The sequence below is a fragment of the Pelodiscus sinensis genome, chromosome 8, assembly GCF_049634645.1.
Source record: "Pelodiscus sinensis isolate JC-2024 chromosome 8, ASM4963464v1, whole genome shotgun sequence".
Classification (NCBI taxonomy): domain Eukaryota; kingdom Metazoa; phylum Chordata; order Testudines; family Trionychidae; genus Pelodiscus; species Pelodiscus sinensis.
In genome coordinates this window covers 6,651,099-6,674,408 of record NC_134718.1, presented here as the reverse complement: position 1 = coordinate 6,674,408, position 23,310 = coordinate 6,651,099, and the positions used below count along the sequence as shown (strand labels likewise).

The following is a 23,310-nucleotide window of genomic DNA, read 5'->3' as shown; positions in this document are numbered from 1 at the left end:
CACCTGTGTCACACCACAACCCCTCCACACAGAGCACCCGTGCCACACCACAACCCCTCCACACAGAGCACCCGTGCCACACCACAACCCCTCCAAACAGAGCACCCGTGCCACAATACAACCTGTCCACACAAAGCACCTGTGTCACACCACAACTCCTCCACACAGAGCACCCGTGCCACAACACAACCTGTCCACACAAAGCACCTGTGTCACACCACAACTCCTCCACACAGAGCACCCGTGCCACAACACAACCTGTCCACACAAAGCACCTGTGTCACACCACAACCCCTCCACACAGAACACCCGTGCCACACCACAACCCCTCCAAACAGAGTACCCCACAACCTCTCCACACAGAGCATCAGTGTCACACCACAACCCGTGCAGGGGATGGTGGGGGTGAGGGTGCAGGAGATGGTGGGGGTGAGGGGTTGCAGAGGATGCTGAGGATGGGGGTGCAGGGGATGGTGGGGATGGGGGTGCAGGAGATGGTGGGGGTGAGGGGTTGCAGAGGATGGGGGTGCAGGGGATGGTGGGGATGGGGGTGCAGGAGATGGTGGGGGTGAGGGGTTGCAGAGGATGCTGGGGATGGGGCTGCAGGGGATGGTGGGGATGGGGGGTGCAGAGGATGCTGGGGATGGGGGTGCAGGGGATGGTGGGGATGGGGGTGCAGGAGATGGTGGGGGTGAGGGGTTGCAGAGGATGCTGAGGATGGGGGTGCAGGGGATGATGGGGGTGAGGGTGCAGGAGATGGTGGGGGTGAGGGGTTGCAGGGGATGGTGGGGATGGGGGTGCAGGGGATGGTGGGGATGGGGGTGCAGGAGATGGTGGGGGTGAGGGGTTGCAGAGGATGCTGGGGATGGGGGTGCAGGGGATGGTGGGGATGGGGGTGCAGAGGATGCTGGGGATGGGGGTGCAGGGGATGGTGGGGATGGGGGTGCAGAGGATGCTGGGGATGTGGGTGCAGGGGGGGTGCAGAGGAGCATCAGTGTCACACCACAACCCCCCATACACAGAGCACCATGTCACACCACAACCCTCATGTCACACCACAACCCCCCATACACAGAGCAGCCGTGCCGCACCACAACCCCCCCCCCCCCAGCACCCCCGCCTCCCACACAAAGCCCCGCCGCACGCGCGCCCCCGCCCCCAGCCGCCCCCGCGCGGGGCGGAGCAGGGAGCCGCGGCCGGGCTGCCGGCGCCGGGACCGGGACCGGGAGCGGAGCCCAGGACGGAGGGTCCCTCGTGCCCGCAGCCTCCATCGGCAGCGCGGAGCCCGGGCGGAGCAGAGCTCGGCCCCCCCGCCGGTAGGCAGCGCCCGCGTGTGTGTGTGTGTGGGGGGGGGGGCAGCGCTTGTGAGCGGGGAGGGGCGGGGTGTGTGTGTGTGTGTGTGTGTGTGAGAGAGAGAGAGAGAGAGCCTGTGCCGAGGGTGGGGTATGTAGGATGTTGGTGTGGGGATGAAGAGGCTGGCGGTGTGTGTGTTGGGGTGTGAGTATGGGCAGAGAACGGTAGGGGTGCAGGGGATGGTGGGGTTGAGGGGGTATAGGGAATGGTGGGGCTGAGGGGGTGCAGAGGATGCTGGGGATGGGGGTGCAGGGGATGGGGGTGCAGGGGATGTTGGGGTTGAGGGGGTGCAGGGGATGGTGGGGGTGAGGGGGTGCTGGGGATGCTGGGGATGGGGGTGCGGGGGATGGTGGGGGTGGGGGGTGCAGAGGATGCTGGGGATGGGGGTGCAGGGGATGGTGGGGGTGGGGGTGCAGAGGATGCTGGGGATGGGGGTGCAGGGGATGGTGGGGTTGAGGGGGTATAGGGGATGGTGGGGTGAGGGTGCAGGGGATGGTGGGGGTGAGGGGGTGCAGAGGATGCTGGGGATGGGGGTGCAGGGGGTGGGGGTGCAGAGGATGCTGGGGAGGGGTGCAGATGATGCTGAGGGTGAGGGGGTGCAGAGGATGGTGGAGTGTGTGAGCATGAGTATGTGTGGGTGCCACAGATGAGGGATGTGTGTGGGTGTGTGCAGAAGATGGTGGTGCATGTGTATGTGCACAAGGATGAAGGAGTGTTGGCATGGAGCGTGTGGAGGATGGTAGGCTGTGTGTACAGTGGATGGAAGGGGGCATGTAGGATGGTGGTGTGTGCGTGCAGAGGATGGCAGTGTGCGTGTGCATGGGTGTACGCACAGAGGATTGCTGTTTGTGGGGTGTGTGTGCGTGCAGAGGATGGCAGTGTGTGTGCAGAGGATGGCAGTGTGTGTGTGTGTGCAGAGGTTGGCAGTGTGCGTGTGCATGGGTGTACGCACAGAGGATTGCTGTTTGTGGGGTGTGTGTGCGTGCAGAGGATGGCAGTGTGTGTGCAGAGGATGGCAGTGTGTGTGTGTGTGCAGAGGTTGGCAGTGTGCGTGTGCATGGGTGCATGCACAGAGGATTGCCGTTTGTGGGGTGTGGGGGGTGCAGAGGACGGTGAGGGGGCTGGCCCTGCCAGGATGCCAGTGGCAGGAGCTCAGCTGGACCATGCCCTGGGCTGCCTTTGCCAGGGGGTGGGCAGCGAGCCACTTGGGGGAGGATGGGCCCGGCTGCAAAGCGTACGGGGATGCTCGCAGCTGCCGGCCCCAGAGGACCAGCAGGGACGGGGGCACCGCGCTGCCAAGGCAAGCCCGGCATGTGGGGCAGGAAAGGGTCCCCGGCACAGGCTGAGGCCTCGGCTCTGGGGAGGGGCTCGCTGCTCCGCTGGAGCTGAATCTAGTGCTCGTTGCTTGGGAACGGAGGGGCCAGGCCTGTGCCCTGAGCAGCCGGGGCGGTGGCAGGGATCCGGGGGGGCGGGGAGCCGGGTTCCAGCCCTCACCCCCTCTGGGAGCCAGACACCAGCCTCCCTTTTGTGCCCAACGCCCCTTCCCGGCAGGCAGCCCTCTCCCCTCTCCCTCGGCGCGGCTCCCCCATCCCCGGCTCCGCGCTGCCCTGCCCCGGCACTGGGCCCTCTCCGCCGGCCCTGCGGCTCCAGCCCTGCCCGCCTGGCGCCCAGGGGGACGTGGCTGAGCCCAAGGGGGCCCCTTGCACAAGTGCTACCCCTGTGAAGGGCCCCGGGCCCGTGCGCCTTGGCTCCGGCGTGCAGGGCCACAGGCCGGGGCATCCCTTCCCTGCCCCGCAGCTCCCAGCCCCGCTGCCTCGTGCTCCTCAGCAGCGTCGCTCTCAGAGGGCTGGGGTGGCCAGAGCTGATGGCGTCGCCCGTGGGTCCCTGGCCTTGCACGGCAGCCTGGAGCCCTGGGCTCCCCCCTGCGCAGGGCGAGGTGGGGATGTGGGTGGGCAGGACGCAGTGCGGGACCCTAGAGGAGGGAGCCCGGAGCCTGGAGCCCGGCAGGGCTGGGCGCGAGGTGCTCGGGCCACAAGGCGGCACCCAAATCGCTGCCTGCGGGGTTCCCTGCTGCCAGCCAGCAGCCCGGGCACTATGAGCCGCCAGCCGGGACCCGCCTGGTCTGCACAGGGCCCTCGCCACGGCCTGCCACGCGAGAAGGGCACGTGGCAGCCCCCGTCCACCCCGAGCTCCTGCAAAGCCAAAGGGCCGGGGCAAAGCCCAGCCCGAGGGAAACGCCCAGACACCCAGAGTGAATAGCAAGTGATGGTCAATGGTATCTCCTGCCTGGCAGCCCCCAGCCCCCATTTCATGAGCTCCCCACCCCCACTCCAGCCCCCTGCCCCCCACATTCCCAGCACCTCACTCCAGCCCCCTGCCCCCCCACATTCCCGGCACCTCACTCCAGCCCCCTGCCCCCTGCCCCCCCACATTCCCAGCACCTCACTCCAGCCCCCTGCCCCCTGCCCCCCCACATTCCCAGCTCCTCACTCCAGCCCCCTGCCCCCTGCCCCCCCACATTCCCAGCACCTCACTCCAGCCCCCTGCCCCCTGCCCCCCCACATTCCCAGCACCTCACTCCAGCCCCCTGCCCCCCCACATTCCCAGCACCTCACTCCAGCCCCCTGCCCCCCACATTCCCAGCACCTCACTCCAGCCCCCTGCCCCCCCACATTCCCAGCACCTCACTCCAGCCCCCTGCCCCCTGCCCCCCCACATTCCCAGCACCTCACTCCAGCCCCCTGCCCCCCCACATTCCCAGCACCTCACTCCAGCCCCCTATGCCCCCACATTCCCAGCACCTCACTCCAGCCCCCTGCCCCCTGCCCCCCCACATTCCCAGCACCTCACTCCAGCCCCCTGCCCCCTGCCCCCCCACACCCAGCTCCTCACTCCAGCCCCCTGCTCCCCACATTCCCAGCACCTCACTCCAACCCCCTGCCCCCCCACACCCAGCTCCTCACTCCAGCCCCCTGCCCTCCCACATTCCCAGATCTGACCCCACTCCTGCCCTTGTACCCCCACATTCTGCAGAGACCTCCCAACCCCCCCCCAGCCCCTAAACTCCTGTATTCTCTGAGCTACCCCAACCCACCCACATTCCCTGGGCCCGCCCCCCTCGGCACCCCTTGTGGCGGGAGGCAGTAGGTCATGGCTAGGAGGCGCCGGGGGGCACTTTGGAAATGAAGATTTCCGTCTGAAGCCGCCCAGGCTGGCTTTGAGGGGCGGTGCTCGTCCCTGCCTGGGATCCAGGCCGCGGGGACCCCCCGCCTCCCCCCAGTCGGCGCCAGCTGAGCCCAGCAGCCCATCGCTCAGGCACAGGGCAGCTCAAGCACGGCCAGACCAGACAACCATTGGGACCTGGCACCCAGCACGGCCGTGCCAGCGGAGAAGGGGGCTTTACCATGGGCACCCAGCTCTGGGCAGGGGCGTGGGCCCTCCGCAGCCCAGTCTGAGCGCGGGCACAGCGCCTAGCTGGCCCAGCCCGGGGGGGGGAGGGTGCCCCCCGCCCGGAGCCTGGTGCTGACGTGCGCCCCGGTCCCTCTCGCCACAGGTGCGGGGCAGCGCTGGGATGAAGAGGCGCACGGCCACCTGCTGGACACTCCTCCTGCTGGCCGCCTTCTTCTGCGACAGCGTCACCTGCAAGGGCGGGCGGGGCGGCGCCCGGGGGGCAGCCCGGGGCGGGGCGCGGGGCATGGCCCGCAGCCGGGCCAAGTCCGCCCCTCGCTATGGCTCCTCGGGAGCGGGGCTGCGGGTGGCAGCGGCGGCGGCGGCAGGTGCGGCGGCGGGCGTGGCGGCGGGAGCGGCCGAGAGGAGGCTGAGGCTGGCCGGGGAGCTCGGCCCAGACGATGACTCCGTGCTCCAGGACGGCAACAGGACGGGCAGCGGCGTGTACAGCTACCGCTCGTGGACCTCGGCGGCCCGGGCCCGGGACACCGCGCACCTGCTCATCTCCCTCGGCCTGGCGACGGGCTTCTTCCAGCTCCTGCCGCTGTGAGGGCCCCCGGCGCCCGCCCCCCCCGGCGGAGCCTGCAGAGCCAGCCCCACGGTGGGGCTGCTCTAGCTCCTGCACTGCCTAGCAGCTAGGGCCTGATCCCGCAGGACTGTGCTGGTGGCTCCGGGGAAGGCAGGATGGCACCGTGGGGACAGGGCGAGCTGGGGCAGCTGCCGGGGGTGGCACCAGGCTGCTGGGCGCTGCCGTCACTGCAGCTTGGGACGTCCCCACTTGCTCTGATTGACATGAACATTTCCCAAGGCTGCCCTGCCACCCTGAGCCATGTGGGCCCGCAGGCTGGGGTGGGGCCATGAGGGGGGGCGGGGCCCCAAGGGGTGGAGCTTGGGCCCCAAGGGGTGGAGCTTGGACCCCCAGGCTGGGGTGGGGCCATGAGGGGCGGGGCCCCAAGGGGTGGAGCTTGGGCCCCAAGGGGTGGAGCTTGGACCCCCAGGCTGGGGTGGGGCCATGAGGGGCGGGGCCCCCAGGGGTGGAGCTTGGACCCCCAGGCTGGGGTGGGGCCATGTCTCAGCACCAAGGAGCTGTTGCCAGTCCCCTGCCTCGGGCCCCCGCTCTCCCGCGGAGCTGGGGTGGCATGGGAGGGAGGCCAGAGCCACTCCATGCACCCGTGGGGCGGCAGTGGAGGCAGGCTGGGGGCACAGCTCCATGGGGATGCCCATAGGTGGCCAGGGCCAGTGGGGAGCTGGGACTGCGAGCCAGCCTGTCACAGTATGGGGGGCTGGTGGTGCCGGGTGTGAAGCGGGAGCCAAGCCCGCCCCCCTACCCAGACAGACCCCAGCGCTGGCTGGGGATGGTGCCCATTGTTTCTGGAGGCAAGGCTTAGAGCCGCCTCTCGCAGGATCCCCCCGACTGCCGGACACTGGCCCCGGGGCCCGACCCACGGACAGTCAGCGACGCCCCCAGGAGGTCCTGGCGTCTGCGAACTCGCTGCCCGCCACGTCCCACCGCGCCAGGCTGGACCGGCGCTGCCAGGCCGCGTCCCAGCAACTACCCCGGCTGCTTTGGCAGGGGCGGGACGGCGGGGGCATTACCAGGCGGGGCTGCCCTGGAGAAGGGCGGGCGCAGGTTTGCAGGCGGCAGAAATCCAGTCTCGGTGCTGAAGGGCTGGCTGCGTCCGGGGTAGCCAAACGGGCTCTGGGTACTGTGCCCATTGGCGGGGGAGGCAGGCCCGGAGGGGGGACACGCTGCATTGCAAAGCCAGCGCAGCGGGGACCCCCCTCGTCCCTGCCCTTGGGGCTGTGGGAAAGCGAAGAGCCTGTGCCCTCCGGAGCAGGGGCACGGGGAGGGCTGGGCCTGGCCCCTGCTGAAGACAATGCCAAGATGTTAAGCCAAACACCGGGCAACGTCCAGGGAAGCCGGCCTCCCCCCGGCCCTCTGCGGCACGGGCCAGACAGAGGCATCCTTGGCAGCTAGACGCTCAGCGGGCCTCCGGGGGCGTCAGATCAGCCGGGGAACCAGCGGCCTCCGCCCTGCGGCCGGTGCAGAGCCGAGGCTGGAACTCAGGGCTCGTTTCCCGTGTGTGCCCCACGTCCTGCGCCTCCCCCGTCCCCTCCAGCCCCAGGAGCCCGGCGAGGGCCAACCCGCCCTCTTGCCCTGCTAACTGGTTGCACAAAATCCCTTCCAGCAAACCAGACCTAATGCCCCAGGCTCTGGCCTGGCAGGCCCACACTGGGCCATGAGGAATGTGCCAAACGGACGGGCCCTGGCTAGCCTGCCTCTTGCCAGATGACACGCCCCTCCTTGGGCAGGCACAGAGCCCAGGCAACCGCCCCCCTTTTTCCATCCATGTGCGGAACACATTTTATTTTGAGCCCTGAGCATGTGCATACGTGCACCACCCATAGCAACACACATGCTGGCTGGCACCTGCATCTCCCCTGGGTGGCTGCCCGAGCACTCAACTGAGAGAACCCAGGAGTCCTCTGTCCCGTAGCCCCGTGCGGTCTAGCAAGGGGCCAAATCACAGGGGCAGGCCCCAGCCAGAGACCCAAGAGCAGGGCTGTGCTGCTGGAAACCCAGACGGCCAGTAACTCTGTGCAGCTGCTGTCCCAGCCGGCAGGGCGGGGAGGGGCTCGCAGGCCTTGGCAGGACGCAGGCAAACCCGGATTGGTTGGAAGCTGCCTCCACCCTGCTCTGGCTCCAGCATTTCCCAGCACAGCCAGGGGGGTTCACGCGTCCCAGCCCTCGCAGCATTGTCACCGGGAAGGGGGGACGTGCTCGCCCGTCTGGCGGGGCTGGTCCTGCTCTGCATAGGCCGGGGGAGGGGGCTGCACGCTTCCCGTCGATCGGCTTGGGCTCCCCAGGCGCAGTGGGGCGCGCTGCCTGGTATCGGCACGGACACGCAGGCACTGGCCCCTCCGGTCCGTGGAATCACTGGGCTTTCTAAAGGCCCTCGAGCCAACTCCCCACTTACCCCACAAGTATCCCCTGCCCTGCCCCTGGGCCAGGCCCCGCCAGCCGACTGGGCTGCTCCTCACTCACCTGGCGTTAACGTTCCGTGTCTGTGACGGGTTTACACGTGTGTGAAATAAAGCCTAGGAGGAGAGTCTGACTCGCTGAGAGCCAGGGGAGGGACGTGCCCGAGCGGTGCCGCCTCCTGGCACCAGAGGGAGGGGGGGCAGCTTGCACACACCCCTTTGGGGCTGCCCCCCGGCATGGAACCTTTCCCTGCAGGGCTGCAGGCGTCTCACCCATCACCCTGCGCGGCTCTGGGTGCAATAGCTGGGGCGTGCCCCAGGGGCTGGGGAGGTTGCTGAGCCAGGCCGAGGGTTCTCCCAGTCCAATGGCCGTGGACGTCCCGCAGCCCCTCCCGCGTTCATTCGCCCTCGCAGCCAGAGATGGGGTCGGTCAGATGGGACTCCGGTGAAGAACCCGCCCCGGGATTGCTGGGCCAGCCCCTTGCTTGCGGGCGAGCTCCCGGGGCGTTCGAGCCCTCCCACCTGGAGTTGGGGCTCGTGCGGTGGACACCCCCCGCTGCCTGGGCCGTTCCAGGAGCCAACTGGCCTTCCTGCTAATCACCGGCACCTTGTTTCCAGCCTGCTGGAGTCAGGCCAGTGTCCCCACCCCAGTGAGAGCTCCGCCCACCCCTGCCCAAGGGACGCAGGGGCCCTGTGACAGCGGGATCAGCTTCCTCCCCCTCCCCGCCCCTGCAGGGAACCAGGAAAGGGAGCTGGTGTGCAGGGAGCCCTCGCCCTCGAGGGGGAGCTGCTGGGGGCCCTGGGGTGGTGTGTGAAACTGAAGGAGGGTTTACAGCCCAGCACGTAGGCCCCCGGGAGTGCCACACACACAGCAGCTGGCACGCTGCCCCAGCGTGCTCACAGGGCCAGGGTGGGACCAAATTCAATGGCCCACCAAGCGCAGGAGCAGAGGGCTCAGGTTTCATTACACGCCCCAGCTTTTATTTTAAACTCAGCTGCCCCGGCTGTACCTGCCCCGGGACCCAGGACCCGGCCCCCGCCCCGAGCGCGCACTGGCCCGGCAGGACAGCAGACGAGGGCTCGCCCAGAGGCCCCGGGAGCCCCTAGGCCCGCGCTGTGGGATGGGGCAGCTGGCTCGTCGAAGGGCCCCTGCAGGGCGGGCTCCGCTCTTCCAGGAGATGCAGCACAGACCCAAGGGAGCAGGGGCAAGACAGGGCCCTGCACTGCCCCCAGGTCTCCCCCAACCTGCCACACAGCACGTGGGAGTCCCTGGGCCAGGCTCTGATCACAGACTGGGGGCAGTGGGTGGGCAGCCCACCCCAGGGATGATGGGGGCCCAGGCGGGGAAGCCAGACAGCCCCAGGTGCAGGCTGCCCCCCAGCCCAGGCCGCATGGACCCCGGAACTGCGTGTGCTTGGGACAGAGGGGAGGGGAACAGCACGGGCACTCAGCCCCCTGGGGCAGCACTAAGGGGACAAGGCAGCCCCAGCAGGTCACCGACTGCCCTGCACTGGCTGGGCAGGGCGGGGCTCAGTCCAGCAGCACCTGGCCCAGCTCGCCCTTGCGGAAGGTGCGCAGGAACTCGTAGGCGGCCGCAGGGTAGTCAGGCGCGATCACGTTCACGTCCCCTGCAAGAGAAGGCGAAGGCTGGAGGGACGGGGGAGCCCATGGCCGAGCCCTGCACCTCTCGACGGGCCTGAGCCCCCGACGGCAGACACGCCCCAATGCAGGCTGGAGGGACGGGGGAGCCCATGGCCCAGCCCTGCACCTCTCGACAGGCTTGAGCCCCCGACGGCAGACACGCCCCAATGCAGGCTGGAGGGACGGGGGAGCCCATGGCCGAGCCCTGCACCTCTCGACAGGCTTGAGCCCCCGACGGCAGACACGCCCCAATGCAGGCTGGAGGGACGGGGGAGCCCATGGCCCAGCCCTGCACCTCTCGACAGGCTTGAGCCCCCGACGGCAGACACGCCCCAATGCAGGCTGGAGGGACGGGGGAGCCCATGGCCAGCCCTGCACCTCTCGACGGGCCTGAGCCCCCGACGGCAGACACGCCCCAATGCAGGCTGGAGGGACAGGGGAGCCCATGGCCGAGCCCTGCACCTCTCGACGGGCCTGAGCCCCCGACGGCAGACACGCCCCAATGCAGGCTGGAGGGACGGGGGAGCCCATGGCCGAGCCCTGCACCTCTCGACGGGCCTGAGCCCCCGACGGCAGACACGCCCCAATGCAGGCTGGAGGGACGGGGGAGCCCATGGCCGAGCCCTGCACCTCTCGACGGGCCTGAGCCCCCGACGGCAGACACGCCCCAATGCAGGCTGGAGGGACGGGGGAGCCCATGGCCGAGCCCTGCACCTCTCGACGGGCCTGAGCCCCCGACGGCAGACACGCCCCAATGCAGGCTGGAGGGACGGGGGAGCCCATGGCCCAGCCCTGCACCTCTCGACGGGCCTGAGCCCCCGACGGCAGACACGCCCCAATGCAGGCTGGAGGGACGGGGGAGCCCATGGCCGAGCCCTGCACCTCTCGACAGGCTTGAGCCCCCGACGGCAGACACGCCCCAATGCAGGCTGGAGGGACGGGGGAGCCCATGGCCGAGCCCTGCACCTCTCGACGGGCCTGAGCCCCCGACGGCAGACACGCCCCAATGCAGGCTGGAGGGACGGGGGAGCCCATGGCCGAGCCCTGCACCTCTCGACAGGCTTGAGCCCCCGACGGCAGACACGCCCCAATGCAGGCTGGAGGGACGGGGGAGCCCATGGCCGAGCCCTGCACCTCTCGACAGGCTTGAGCCCCCGACGGCAGACACGCCCCAATGCAGGCTGGAGGGACGGGGGAGCCCATGGCCGAGCCCTGCACCTCTCGACGGGCCTGAGCCCCCGACGGCAGACACGCCCCAATGCAGGCTGGAGGGACGGGGGAGCCCATGGCCGAGCCCTGCACCTCTCGACAGGCTTGAGCCCCCGACGGCAGACACGCCCCAATGCAGGCTGGAGGGACGGGGGAGCCCATGGCCGAGCCCTGCACCTCTCGACGGGCCTGAGCCCCCGACGGCAGACACGCCCCAATGCAGGCTGGGGCGGCAGAGCTGGCCCCGGGCGCTGCCCGGCCCCGGCTCCATGTGAACCGCCAAGGTGCTGGATGGCTTCCCCGGGACACCCCCCCCCCCACTCAGCAGCCTCCACTGCCCCACCGGGCAACTCCCGCCAGCCTCCCCTCCCCCTGGTGCCGGCTCCAGGGCCTGGCCACAGCCCTTCCAGCAAACACCGGAACTGGCGGTCGGCAGCTGGCAGCAACTGGGCTGCTCCCCATCTCCCCGCCCCCTGCGCTCTCGGGCTGGGCCGTTCCCCATTCTTGGGCTGGGGGGCTCCCCAGAACACTCAGCTGGCAGTGGGTGAGGCGTTCTGCTTCTCTCTCCCACCCACAGGCTCACCCTCCCTTCCTCCCTTGGGGCCTGCGGATGGCACACCCTGGGCACTGACTCACCTCCCCCAGACTCAGCACCTGGCATTGGGAGGGGCACACAACCCCGCTGGCTGGGGCTCCGGGCTCTTGCCTGTGCCCCCACGGGTCCCCGGCCTGCGGGGCACTCACCTGTCCCTGTGAGCACCTTCACTTTGTGCGTCTTGCCCAGTTTCAGCGCCACCTGCTTGAGCACGCTCTCAATGTCGTCGCTGGGCGCGCCCAGCCCGTAGCGCTCCACGTAGCTGTGCCGGGCAGCGAGAGCAGGTTAGCCCCACCGGGCGCCTCCCCTGCACAGAGCAGCTCAGCCAGGGCCCAGCAGGCAGGGGGCTGCAGCCCCAGGGCGGGGGTCACTGCCCACGGCTCCCTGGAGCGAGGGACGTCGAATCCCGCTCCACTGCTTAACAGCCAGTTCTGGGCCAAGAGCTCCACCCTACCCAATGGGGCGCTAGGCCTCAGCTGAGCCCGGACAAACTCGCCGCAGGGCACCGCCCGTTCCCCCGGTGTGTGGGGGGCACGGAGCCCCATGGGCGGAGCCTCTGCATCACACACTGGTCAGGTCTCTAGCGCCCGCTCCAGGGTCCGCAAGGTTTGCTCAGCATGGGGGAGCCGTCTCCTGCCCGCCAGGACGGCGTCCCGCAACTCAACGAGGCCTTGTGGGGCAGCACAGCAGAGCCTGGGTTACCTGCCCCTCACACCCACCGAGAGGCAAGGGCTCGCCCTGCCGGCCGGCATTCTGGGAGGAAGGCGTAACCCTCGCTAAGGAGAAACGCCCGTCTCCTGGGACTCCGCCAGGGCTGGGTGGAAGGACGCTCCGAGCTGACAGGCCGCTACACTGGTCAGCCTGAACACAGCCGCGTAGAGACGCTGGGCCGCATGGAAGAGCTCTCCTTTCTCTGCCTTGCTAATACACCCGCCTGCTCTGACGAGACGGACGGGGGCCAAGGGGACGGGCTGTGGTAAGACAGGCCTATTGTTTCAGGGGCACCCCTCCAGGCAGCTCACGGCGGGGGCACGGTCGGCCAGCTCACAGCACGAGTGGGCAGACGCCCCCGCCGCATCCCTGCCAATGGCACGCACAAGAGCAGAGGCCGAGGCAGAGCTAAGGGGCGGCGCTGGGGAGACGTGTCCTCCAGGACCGGGGAAGCCCCAGACACCCACCCCCGAGGCCCTCCCCAGCCCGGCGCTCAGGAAGTGCTCACCAGAACAGCTGCTGCTTGTTCAGGGTGTACAGCAGGTAGTCAGCCATGACGTCCTCGCCCACCAGGTGGTCCCGGATGGCCCCTGCGAGACAGCGCAAACCTGAGTGCCAGCCACCCATGCAGGGCGGGGGGGGGGGGGAACAGGCCCCCTGTGCTGGCCTGGGAGCTGGGCCTCCACCCCAGCCCCACAGACCTGCCGCCGCCCGCTCTGGGCCCAGCGTGGCCAGCCTGAGAGTGCACGCAGGGGACGCTGATCCCCAGGCCCACCCCAGGGCCAGGCCGGTCCCGCTGAGCCCTGGAGCCCTGGAGCCACCCCAACCCTGGCCCGCCAGCCCCAGCAGCTGCAGCTCAGACAGCCTGGCCGGGGGCGGGCGGGGCAGGAACGCCCTGGGCTGCAGCACACGCTCCCCTCCCTAGACAGCTGGAAGCAGCAGCCTGCCCCGAGCTGGGCTCCTCAGGGAAGGGGACAGGCAGTGTCTCTGCCCCCAGCACCCGGCAATGGCACATCTCAAAGCAGGGGCCGTGTGGCCTCCACCCCCGCCCCGCCATGGCCCCGCCCGGCTGAGCGTGAGGACAGCTCCTGGCCAGACGCAGCTGCAGCACCGAAGCCCTTCTCACCGCACAGTGCCAGCTTCATGCCGGCCTCCACGCTCTCTATCCTCGGAGCCAGCACCCCGGGCGTGTCCAGCAGGTACATCAGGGGCCTCTCGGAGACCTAGACCGGCAGAGACGGGCCGGTGAGGGGCTGTGGGGGACCGAGCGGGGCCCGCGCAGCACTCTGACCAGGACGGGGGGATCCCCAGCCGGTTTGGGACCGGCGCGGGACAGCTCCCTGCCTGTGGCCAGCTCAGGGCCCCTGGCCACGCTCCCGAGAACAGTACCTGGATTCTGGTCAGCACGGCCGTGGTGATCCCCGGCTCGCCACCGACGCGGGAGGCTTTCCCTTGGGGAAAAGGAGAGGCCCCGTCAGCAGGAGAAGGAAGACGCCTCTGCCGCCCCTGGGGCCTCCCAGCTAACCCCGGGCTCAGGCCAGCCCGGCTCAGCTCGGGCCACTGAACGGCCAGAGAAAGAGGCTGCCGGCAGGGCGGGGTCAGCAGTGGGAGAGGGCTGGGCCACGAGGAGGGCTGACGGACCCACCCCAAGGCCACTCACAGCCCCCAGGGTGTGTGCCCTGAAGGCAGGCAGGGGGCGCGCTCCCCCCGGGCCCGGACGCCAGGACCCACCCTTCCTGAGGTGCAGCCGCCGCATGGAGTTGATAAGGGAGGATTTGCCCACGTTGGGCACCCCGATCACCAGGATGCAGTACTCTATGTTCTGGAACAGAAGGGAGATGGATGAGCCCTCCTCCCTTGGCAGCAATGCCAGGTGGCACCGCGCCAGGCTCCGCCTCCCACCCAGCCAGCCCCACATCCGCTGGGGGCACCGCGCCAGGCTCCCTCTCCCACCCAGCCAGCCCCACATCCGCTGGGGGCACCGCGCCAGGCTCCCTCTCCCACCCAGCCAGCCCCACATCCGCTGGGGGCACCGAGCCAGGCTTCGCCTCCCACCCAGCCAGCCCCACATCCGCTGGGGGCACCGCGCCAGGCTCCGCCTCCCACCCAGCCAGCCCCACATCCGCTGGGGGCACCGCCCCAGGCTCCACCTCCCACCCAGCCAGCCCCACATCCGCTGGGGGCACCACGCCAGGCTCCGCCTCCCACCCAGCCAGCCCCACATCCGCTGGGGGCACCGCGCCAGGCTCCGCCTCCCACCCAGCCAGCCCCACATCCGCTAGGGGCACCGTGCCAGGCTCCCCCTCCCACCCAGCCAGCCCCACAACCGCTGGGAGCACTGTCCCAGGCTTGCCCACATCCACCAGGTGGCACCCCACCAGGGTCCCCATCCCGTCTGCCAGGCTCCCCACCACCCTGATCTAGCAGGTGGCACCACACCAGGCTCCCCGCCCCTCCAGGTGTCATCCCCATATGCCAGGCAGGAGAGAGCGCCCCTGCCCCATTCTCACACTGACCTCAGCTCTCTGGTAGCGCTGGCTGTGGCTGACCAGGTCGGTGATGAGGGGGACGACCTGTGAGGCAGTACAAAGAGAGGCTAAGCAAAGCGCAGGCGGCTAGGACCCTGCTGAGACCCCTCATGTCCAGTGGAGCTAGGAGCAGCCAGGCCGAGCTTATTGGAGGGACAGGCTTGCTTCCTGCTGCAACACACTAGCTAGCGGCAAAGTCGGGCCCAGTCTGCAGCTGGCCTGCGCTGTAACACAGCTCGAACTGGAGCGGCTTCCAAATCAGGCGCCAGCAGGACGGACGGAGATAGGGTGGGGGAGTGCTCCCTAGCCAGCTTTCGCTTCCAGTTGTGTTCGGATAGAACTGATGCACAGCCGTAAGGCAGACAAAGTGGGGGAGACTGGAAGCCGTCATTCCCACGGGCGTGCAGCGTTTTGGGGGGCTGCTAGTTCCACAGCGATCATCGGCCAACCAGGGAAGAGCTCTCCTACAGAGACAGGCGGTTACCCACTGGCCTTTTCCGTTGGTAACTATCCTTCCTCCGGACCAGTCTCTGCACATTAACGCTGAAATGTCCAATGATCACCCCCGGACTGTCAGCTGCTCTCTGTGACTCACAAACCCGCTGGGCAGTGTCTAGCTTAGCAAGGCCTCATTGCAGCCAGGGCATGCTGTCCACGCTGCAGGGCACATTATTTCGGGGCCCCGCCAACCACATATGCCGAGAGCAGGAAACACACAGGTGGTTTTGTCCCCCCGAAAATGGAAGCCGCTCTTCTGCCCTGCACAGGCTGTATGCCAAGCTCCTTCTGCATGCACAGACCGCCCAGGCAGGGCAGAATTGGGTGCTGTAGCCATCAGCTCCCTGACACCTGCTCAGAAGGCACCACGCCAAAGCCCAAATGCCTGTTCGGTGCCCCATGGCCCTCAGATGTGGCTGCACGACCCGTAGGGCCACTTTAACGTTTAAAAGAATCCTACATCTGCCTGTACCGCAGCAGCTGTGCCTGCCTCCAGGGCACTGCTCTGAAAGGCGTGCTGTACCGGTGCCAGCAGGCCGTGCTGCCCATGCGGTCTCTCAGCAAGCCCGGGGCATGCGCACTCACGTAGAAGAGACGCTCCAACTGGCAGCAACGCAAGCCCCCTGGGGCGTGGAGATTCAAACTCCGAGGCTGCGTTCGCGGAACCCGGGAGTAAAAACGCGCCGCAGGCAGGCACTAATGGACTCAGGTCTCACTGGGGTGCTGAACAGCCCAGTGCAGCACGACACGCCCTCAGGCCCATGCAGTCGCGTGGTGGAGCCGCTGTTCGAAAAGATGGGCCGTTACCTTCTGGACATTTTCATCTTTGACGCAGTTGGTGAAGAGGACGTTTCTGAGCCCTTCCTGCTCCAAGCGCTCCAGAATTCTCTAGGAAGGAATGCGAGAGATTTCCAAGGCAAAGAAAGCAATCAGTCCCCTCCGGGGTTAATTGCGGTACGGTCGCTCAAGCAGGAGCTGAGTGGGCTGACTTGAGCGGTTGCCCTCAGCTCTCCGAGTCCCACTTCGCTCAGCAGGCACAATGCTAAAACGCAGACGCCTGTTTGCAGAAAAGTGTCCGTGGCCAATCTAGACGCGCTTTTCCGCAAAAAAAACCCCGATCGGCATTTTCGCGACAGGGCTTTTTTGCAGAAAACAAATCTGAGCTGTCTACACTGGCCCTTTTGCGCAAAAGGACTTTTGCCTGAACGGGAGTAGCATAGTATTTCCGCAAGAAGCACTGATTTCTTACAGTAGGAAGTCAGTGCTTTTGCAGAAATTCAAGCGGCCAGTGTAGACAGCTGGCAAGTTTTTCCGGAAAAGCGGCTGATTTTCCAGAAAAACTGGCCAGTCTAGACACAGCCATAGGCTGGTACCAGGGCCTCTAACATTAGGTGCCAGACCTGACCATGCTCTCAATGAAAAGCCCAATTCTCCTGTGATAACAGGAAATACAAGTGCACGAGGCTGCTTGTAATTGGTGAGCATTGCCTATGGCCACTGCAGACAGCGTGTTGCCCTGCCAGGAGGGAACATATGGCTAATGCCCTCACGGCAGATCTACACTTAAAATACTGTAGCACTTCAGGGAAGATGCTACCTCACTGACAGGAGGGCTTCCCCCATTGACATTGCTACTGCTTCTCACAAAGGTGGATTAGCTGTGCTGTCTGCACAGGTGGTTAGGTTGGTAAAACTGTTGCTTAGGGATGTGGTGTGACACACTGCTACGGAGGTAAGTTTATTGTCTAGACCTGGCTCAGTCCAAACATTGACTCTGGATTACAAAGTGAAGCCGCGTCGGTGCATTAAACAATAGGAAGATGCTGGTGAAGAGTGGGAGAAGAACCACTTCGAACTGGGCTCTTACCGCTTTGTGGGTCAGATCAGCCAGGTCCATTTTGTTCAGCACAAGCAGGTGAGGTCTGATTCCCAGGGCCTCGTGGAAGGCTGGGTTTCGGCCTGAGAATGGGATGTGTCATCGCTAAGGAAGCCAGACAAGTGAGATACCCGCAATGATGGGAAAGGGCCCAGCCTACAGCGTTCCACCCCATCGGAGACTCTCACCTCCCGCAAGGTAGGGTCCCGTACCCCGTGAGGCCCTGTCTGGGGAAAGAGGCAGTGGGGACCCTCCGGGCTGCGTGCAGCTCTGGGGCTATACACATTGCTCCACACAACCAGGGTCCACTGTGCTGCCTAGGCTCCAGCCACCAAAGGATATGCGGGCATCGTGCACCTCAACGATGCAGTCCACTTTGCGCAGCGTCTCCTTCATCTGCCGCAGGCCTGCCAAAGCAGAGAAGTGTCAGCCATACCCTCTGAGGAAAGAGACGGGCTTGTCCAGTGTTTTTCCCGGGAAATGAAGGGGAGGAGGTTCAGGGCTAACGAGGGGCGTGACTGTTGAGGCTGTATGCGCACAACTTAGAATTTGAGCGTGATAAATGCAATCTGTACAACGATGGGGAGTAAAACAGCTGTTCCCACTCAAGAGCGAGATCTCGGCGACACTGCGGAAAGCTCTCTGACAAGCCGAGGGGAATATCGACAACCGGGCAGGCGGGAGCCGGGATCGACCCGCCGGGAAACAGGCAGCCAAGGGGGCAGGGTCTATGACACCCGGGAGAACAGCCAATCGGGGGGGGGGGGGTAGGAGGGGGCCTGGCCCCCCAGCACCGTGCACAGCGAAGGGGGGGCAGGCAGGCCAAGCAGCGGGGGGGGGGGGGGGGAGAGGCCGGTGAGAGCGGCCCCCCCCCTGCGGGGAAGCGGGGGGGGCTGCCCCAACCCTTCCTCAGGCTGGGGGGTCACGTGGCCAGTGCCCCCCCCCAGGCCGCGGGCCTCATCGCGCGACTCCCGGAGCCGGCGCTTCCCGCCACCCGAGTATGGCGAGAGCCGGGGCGGGGTTCGGCCCTCCCCCCCACCTTTGGCCATGTGCCCCGGGAACCAGGCGGCCACGCTCCGGCCGCCGAAATCGAAGCTCTGGCGCCAGGCCGCCCGCAGCGCGCCCGCCGCCAGCCGCATCGCGCCGGAACCAGCCCGCCCGGGAACGGCCCCGGCCGGAGCGCGCCTCCCGCAACTCCCCCCGCCCGGCTTCCGGTTCCGGGCGCACACGGGCCCCGCCCCCTGAGCGCTCGGCTGCGCTGGGGCGGCTGGGAGGAGCCAAAGCGTCACGCGCGGGGCAGCAGCCCCGCGACCGCGGGATCCCCCGTCGCCTAGCAACAGGGCCGGCCAAGGCGCATCTCCCGCGCCACCTCCGGCCATGAGGGGCGCGGCTAAGTGACGTAAGAGGGCAGGGGCGGGGCTTGATGCCTGTGGGAAAGCGCCGGAGGGGGCGGCAGCTGCAGTTCTGTGAGGGGGGGGCTGGTGCCGGGACAGGGCGGGGGGGGGGGGGTGCAGATTGGTACCGGGACAGGCCGGGGGGGGGGGTGCAGATTGGTACCCGGGACAGGCGGGGGGGGGGTGCAGATTGGTACCCGGGACAGGCGGGGGGGGGGTGCAGATTGGTACCCGGGACAGGCGGGGGGGGCGTGCAGATTGGTACCCGGGACAGGCGGGGGGGGGGTGCAGATTGGTACCCGGGACAGGCGGGGGGGGGGGTGCAGATTGGTACCCGGGACAGGCGGGGGGGGGGTGCAGATTGGTACCGGGACAGGCCGGGGGGGGGGTGCAGATTGGTACCCGGGACAGGCCGGGGGGGGGGGTGCAGATTGGTACCCGGGACAGGCGGGGGGGGGGTGCAGATTGGTACCCGGGACAGGCGGGGGGGGGGGTGCAGATTGGTACCGGGACAGGCCGGGGGGGGGTGCAGATTGGTACCCGGGACAGGCCGGGGGGGGGTGCAGATTGGTACCCGGGACAGGCGGGGGGGGGGTGCAGATTGGTACCGGGACAGGCCGGGGGGGGGTGCAGATTGGTACCCGGGGCAGGCCGGGGGGGGGGTGCAGATTGGTACCCGGGGCAGGCCGGGGGGGGGGTGCAGATTGGTACCCGGGACAGGCCGGGGGGGGGTGCAGATTGGTACCCGGGGCAGGCCGGGGGGGGGGTGCAGATTGGTACCCGGGGCAGGCCGGGGGGGGGTGCAGATTGGTACCCGGGGCAGGCCGGGGGGGGCGTGCAGATTGGTACCCGGGGCAGGCCGGGGGGGGGGTGCAGATTGGTACCCGGGGCAGGCCGGGGGGGGGGTGCAGATTGGTACCCTGGGGGGTGCAGATTGGTACCCGGGACAGGCCGGGGGGGGGGGGTGCAGATTGGTACCCGGGACAGGCCGGGGGGGGGGGCTGGTACCCGGGGCAGGCGGGGGGGAGGGTGCAGATTGGTACCCGGGCCAGGGAGAAGGGGGCGGATGCCAGGTGCAGGCTGGCTCGTGAGCGGGGCGGGATACTGACCTTTCTCCCGTGACCCCCTCTCTCTCCCCCCAGGCAGCGATGGCAGAGCCGCAGCGCGAGGGGCAGCCAGGGTGTGGTGCGAGATGTACAGACTCATCCCCTGGCCTGCCAGCCACCTCCCCCGCAGTTGGGGTGGCTCCTCCCAAAGACGCCCCTGCCAGGGCCACATCCCCTGGGCTGGGCACAAGCCCCTTGCCCAGGGCAGCTCCCCCCACAACCTCTCCTGCCATGGCATCACCCCCTCTGCCAGGCATAATCCCCCCTGCTGGGGAGACTCCCCGCAAGCCAACTGAAGCTATGCCCCCCACGCCAGCCGAGGCAATGCTCCTGCTGCCGCTGGATGATGTGCGCTACCAGATCGCTTGCACTAACTGGTACTAGAGCTGCCCAGCACCACACTACCTGGAGAGCAAGTCCCAGACCGGGCACCATGTTGTCCCCAGCAGCACCTGAGTTACTGCACTTGAAGAGACAGCCTCCTGCTGCTGCTGCATCTGATGCTTTGAATAAAGAGCCAGGATCAAGGCTGTTGCATTCCTGCTCTTCTCTCCTGCTTCTAGGTTCCCAGTTCTACCAGCTTTCCTGCTGATCTTCCCAGGTCACCTGGACAGCAGCCCTGGCATAGCCATCGGGCCTTAATCCTCACCCACAGAAACTGTCCCTCTCGAGGGGCCATATCCCTCTCTACACCTTCCCCCTCCCCCCATGCACATGGCCTTCCTACTTGAGGGAAGCCTCTCACCCGTACAGAATCCTTTTGATTGGTGCAGCAGAGATGGAAGAGTCTGGGAGAGCGGGGCTCAGAGATTTCCATAGGTCAGACTCCTCTGCAGTGTGGTCACCCTTCCCCTTTCTCCTCCCAGTCGCACAATAGGAGGCCCTGCATCTGAAAATCCAGTGGGCACAAACATCTGCACAGAGTGTAGGAAGTGTGCAGTGTTGGGAGCTTCATTTGGCCTGTGAGACTGCAGAGAACAGGCATGACATGTGTTCAGTAGGGGGCGGTTCCTAACCATATCCCCAGAAAACTTGGGACAAATGCACGCATTTCCTTTGTCCCAGGCTTCTGGGAGCATGGGAGTCTCTGATGCCGACAGCCTTTTGGAGGAACTAAGCTTCACTGCTGTTCCTTCATTCTACTTTTTGCTAGGTAGCAAAAGCCACCTCCCTCAAACAGCTATCCTTGGTGGCTTCTCTCGGGCATGCTCTCTGCTGCTTTTCTGAGCTTTGTGCTTTATCGGCTAAGTCAAGAACATATACACACAGTATGCTGACTGCACCACTTTCAGAATCAACTTTGCTTTTTGCTGGATTTGTACTTTACCCTAGCAAAAGATAGTGCCTTCAACACTCACCCTACCTAACTGAGCTAGAGTTCAACACGTAGAACCAGATTTTTTTTTTTAAATGGGCATACATTCCCTCATCCATTGCTCTGATACTCAAAAACAGGGAAACGCTTTTTTTAAAAATACTGCCCTTGGCCAGAAAGAAAGCCTAAAGAACTGTATGAGGTTTGGAGAGTGCCGAGTGCCCAGAAGCGGGGTGAGAACAGAAACCACCATGTAGTCTTGTCTGGAGACATTGGGGCGGTCTCTGCTATTATTTTTGCTGCACACCTCCTGAAATGTTTGAGTTACCAGTGCCTTGTACACAGGGGAAAGCAGAAAAGCATGCCTACTACACATGGCTACACAGTAAGATTTCTCCAGCCAACGGAAATGCACAGTCTTTCAAACGATGGAGCTTTCAGGGCATGTGAGATCTGAGCTTGTGCCGTAGGGCTACTGAAAACTGCTGAGAGAGTGGTTCCCACGCATACTTAATCTCGCTTCCCTTCTTTGTGTGCGTATTAATTCATGCTTCCCACCACTCTGAGTCCCAGCTAGCAGCCAGCGCTCTCCAGCTGCCCAGCTCTGAATGTTTTTCCCTTAAAGTTTCTCATGCCCCCTCCCCCAAGAATACATTCCTCACTCCCCAATTTGAAAACCTCTGGTGTAACACCTCTTCCTGCTGTACAGGAGGGGAGCAGAGCATGGCACTTTGTTCAGCCTTAGTTTTCAAAGAACTGGGGCTCAGAGTACTGGCCTGAAACCTGCCCCTTACACGGCCCACCCCCTTGCAGACGGCCTTGGCCCATCACCGAGCATTCTGCTGGATTCTCACACCTGGCATTGCTCATTTCTACGTTACGGGTGACAGCCCCAGAGGGTCCATTGCGTTCCAACCACAAGGGGCTCTGCCTAGCAAGCTGGACAGGGGGCACCCCTTTGCAGTGATTTACTGCCTGGGCCGTTAGTAGCAGACCCTCTGTCGTCCTCGGGCTGCTGGTGGTGGAGCACGCCCAGCTGGCGGTGTTGTGGGTAGGGACAGGAGGTCATTGGTGTTTCCAGCTGAGGAACAGGGCCATGGCTGTGGGATGGAAGGGTTCCTGGGGTTGTTCTGGATGGAACAGTACCACAGAGCCAGGCTGGTGGCCCCATCCCCCGCTCACTTCAAACCCTCCGTCCTTCCCGTTGCCACGTGCCCAGCTCACGCATCTCTCGTGGAAGCACAAGGAATCAGCTCCCTCCTTCTGTCCTAGATCGTCCCAACAGAGTCACTCTCCTGCTCCTCACACCAACAATCTCCTTTCCCTGCTGTCCCTCCGAAGCGAGAGCTGCTTCGATAGCACCAGAGGGGACTGCAGGGCCCCAACCCCTGTGGAGTCCCACCACTCGCTTCTCCTCTCCCTCTGTGCTCCTGGGAGCCTCAGCGCCTGGGATCAGGCTGGGAATAACCCCCGCTGACTACGAGTGACTCCGCCCCACGCCTTTTCCATGCCTCTGCTGATGGAAGCTGCTGGACACCAACTCTCCAGGCAGAGAAGAGCCCCCACCCACAGCTGCATGTCTGTCCCTGCTAACTCAACCTCCCACTTTCCCTGACTCCATAACCTTGGCATTCCTGGTGCTCTCAGCCCATCTCTTCTAGCTCACAGCTGGACTGATGTGAGCTAGAAGAGATGGGCTGAGAGCACCAGGAATGCCAAGGTTATGGAGTCAGGGCAAGTGGGAGGTTGAGTTAGCAGCTGTGTTCGGAGGAAGGCTAACCTGGAATTGGTCTTTGCCTGGAGCCAGGCAAGCTGAGGCCAGACTGCTCGCTGCTCAGGACGTGCGGGTAGACGGGTGCGGGCGTCTCCTGCTGCCAGCAGGAGACGCTCGGGCCCCGAAGAGCAGCACGTTCCAGGCCTTTGGGCACCAGGAGCCAAGTGCGCTGTGGTGACCCTGCTCCTCTCCCTGTCGGAGCCGCCCATCCTGCGAACAAACCCCTGGACACCAGAGAACTCGCGCTATGGCCAGCAGAGACGGCTGCCCCTTGGTTTCCCTTGGGCTGTACTGCCTAGATGCGGTGCTGGTGGCTGAGAGGCAGAGCACACAGCTCATTCCTGCCCGCACAGGGCCACCGGGCCTTTGGGACACTGACACCCGCCCCCCCAGCCCAGGCAGGCAAGGGGCCTCTCACTTTTTGTCCTCTCCAAGTTCTGCTGGCAGTTTTCCTGCAGCCCTTCCATGGACCAACCCCCCCCCCCTCGCGATGGGACTGTCCCTTATGGCCTGAGTAGGCATCAAGCCCCTGTCCAGTGCTTGTAGCAGGGCGTGTGGGTCATACAATTACGCCGCCTGTCTCAGGAGCGGCTGGGGCCTGGCACGTGGGTCACACACCCCCTGTCTCAGGAGTGTCTGGGGTTGGGGCCTGGCGCGTGGGTCACACACCGCCTGTCTCAGGAGTGTCTGGGGTTGGGGCCTGGCGCGTGGGTCACACACCGCCTGTCTCAGGAGCGGCTGGGGCCTGGCGCGTGGGTCACACAATTACACTGCCTGTCGCAAGGGTGTCTGGGGCTACTTTGACGCGGCCTGTCTCAGGAGTGTGCTGGCTACCTCGTTCCTCTCAGGAGCAGGCAGGGAAGACAAACTGGACGCACAAA

The 23,310-nt window shown here is 66.2% G+C and overlaps 2 protein-coding genes and 1 long non-coding RNA gene across 3 annotated transcripts; 2 read left to right on the top strand and 1 right to left on the bottom strand.

Annotated features, from left to right (window-relative positions):
- Positions 1–1,173: 1,173 nt before the first annotated feature.
- On the top strand, positions 1,174–7,945 carry SPRN (shadow of prion protein). The gene is made up of 3 exons (XM_075934677.1): positions 1,174–1,316; positions 4,907–5,798; positions 5,854–7,945. Exon 2 carries the CDS (start codon positions 4,925–4,927, stop codon positions 5,348–5,350), a length of 426 nt encoding a protein of 141 aa, XP_075790792.1. The 5' UTR covers positions 1,174–1,316; positions 4,907–4,924; the 3' UTR covers positions 5,351–5,798; positions 5,854–7,945.
- A 796-nt stretch (positions 7,946–8,741) lies between these two features.
- On the bottom strand, positions 8,742–18,219 carry MTG1 (mitochondrial ribosome associated GTPase 1). The gene is made up of 11 exons (XM_075934676.1): positions 17,880–18,219; positions 17,184–17,247; positions 16,832–16,937; positions 15,772–15,852; positions 14,455–14,511; positions 13,670–13,760; positions 13,328–13,389; positions 13,065–13,161; positions 12,447–12,528; positions 11,377–11,489; positions 8,742–9,410 (listed from the first exon to the last, which is right to left on the bottom strand). The coding sequence occupies exons 1-11, from the start codon at positions 18,217–18,219 to the stop codon at positions 9,313–9,315; spliced, it is 1,191 nt and encodes a 396-aa protein (XP_075790791.1). The 3' UTR covers positions 8,742–9,312.
- Positions 18,100–19,868, top strand: LOC142830357 (uncharacterized). The gene is made up of 2 exons (XR_012905532.1): positions 18,100–18,239; positions 19,377–19,868. It is a non-coding gene; the product is annotated as an uncharacterized LOC142830357 (long non-coding RNA).
- Positions 19,869–23,310: the final 3,442 nt, after the last annotated feature.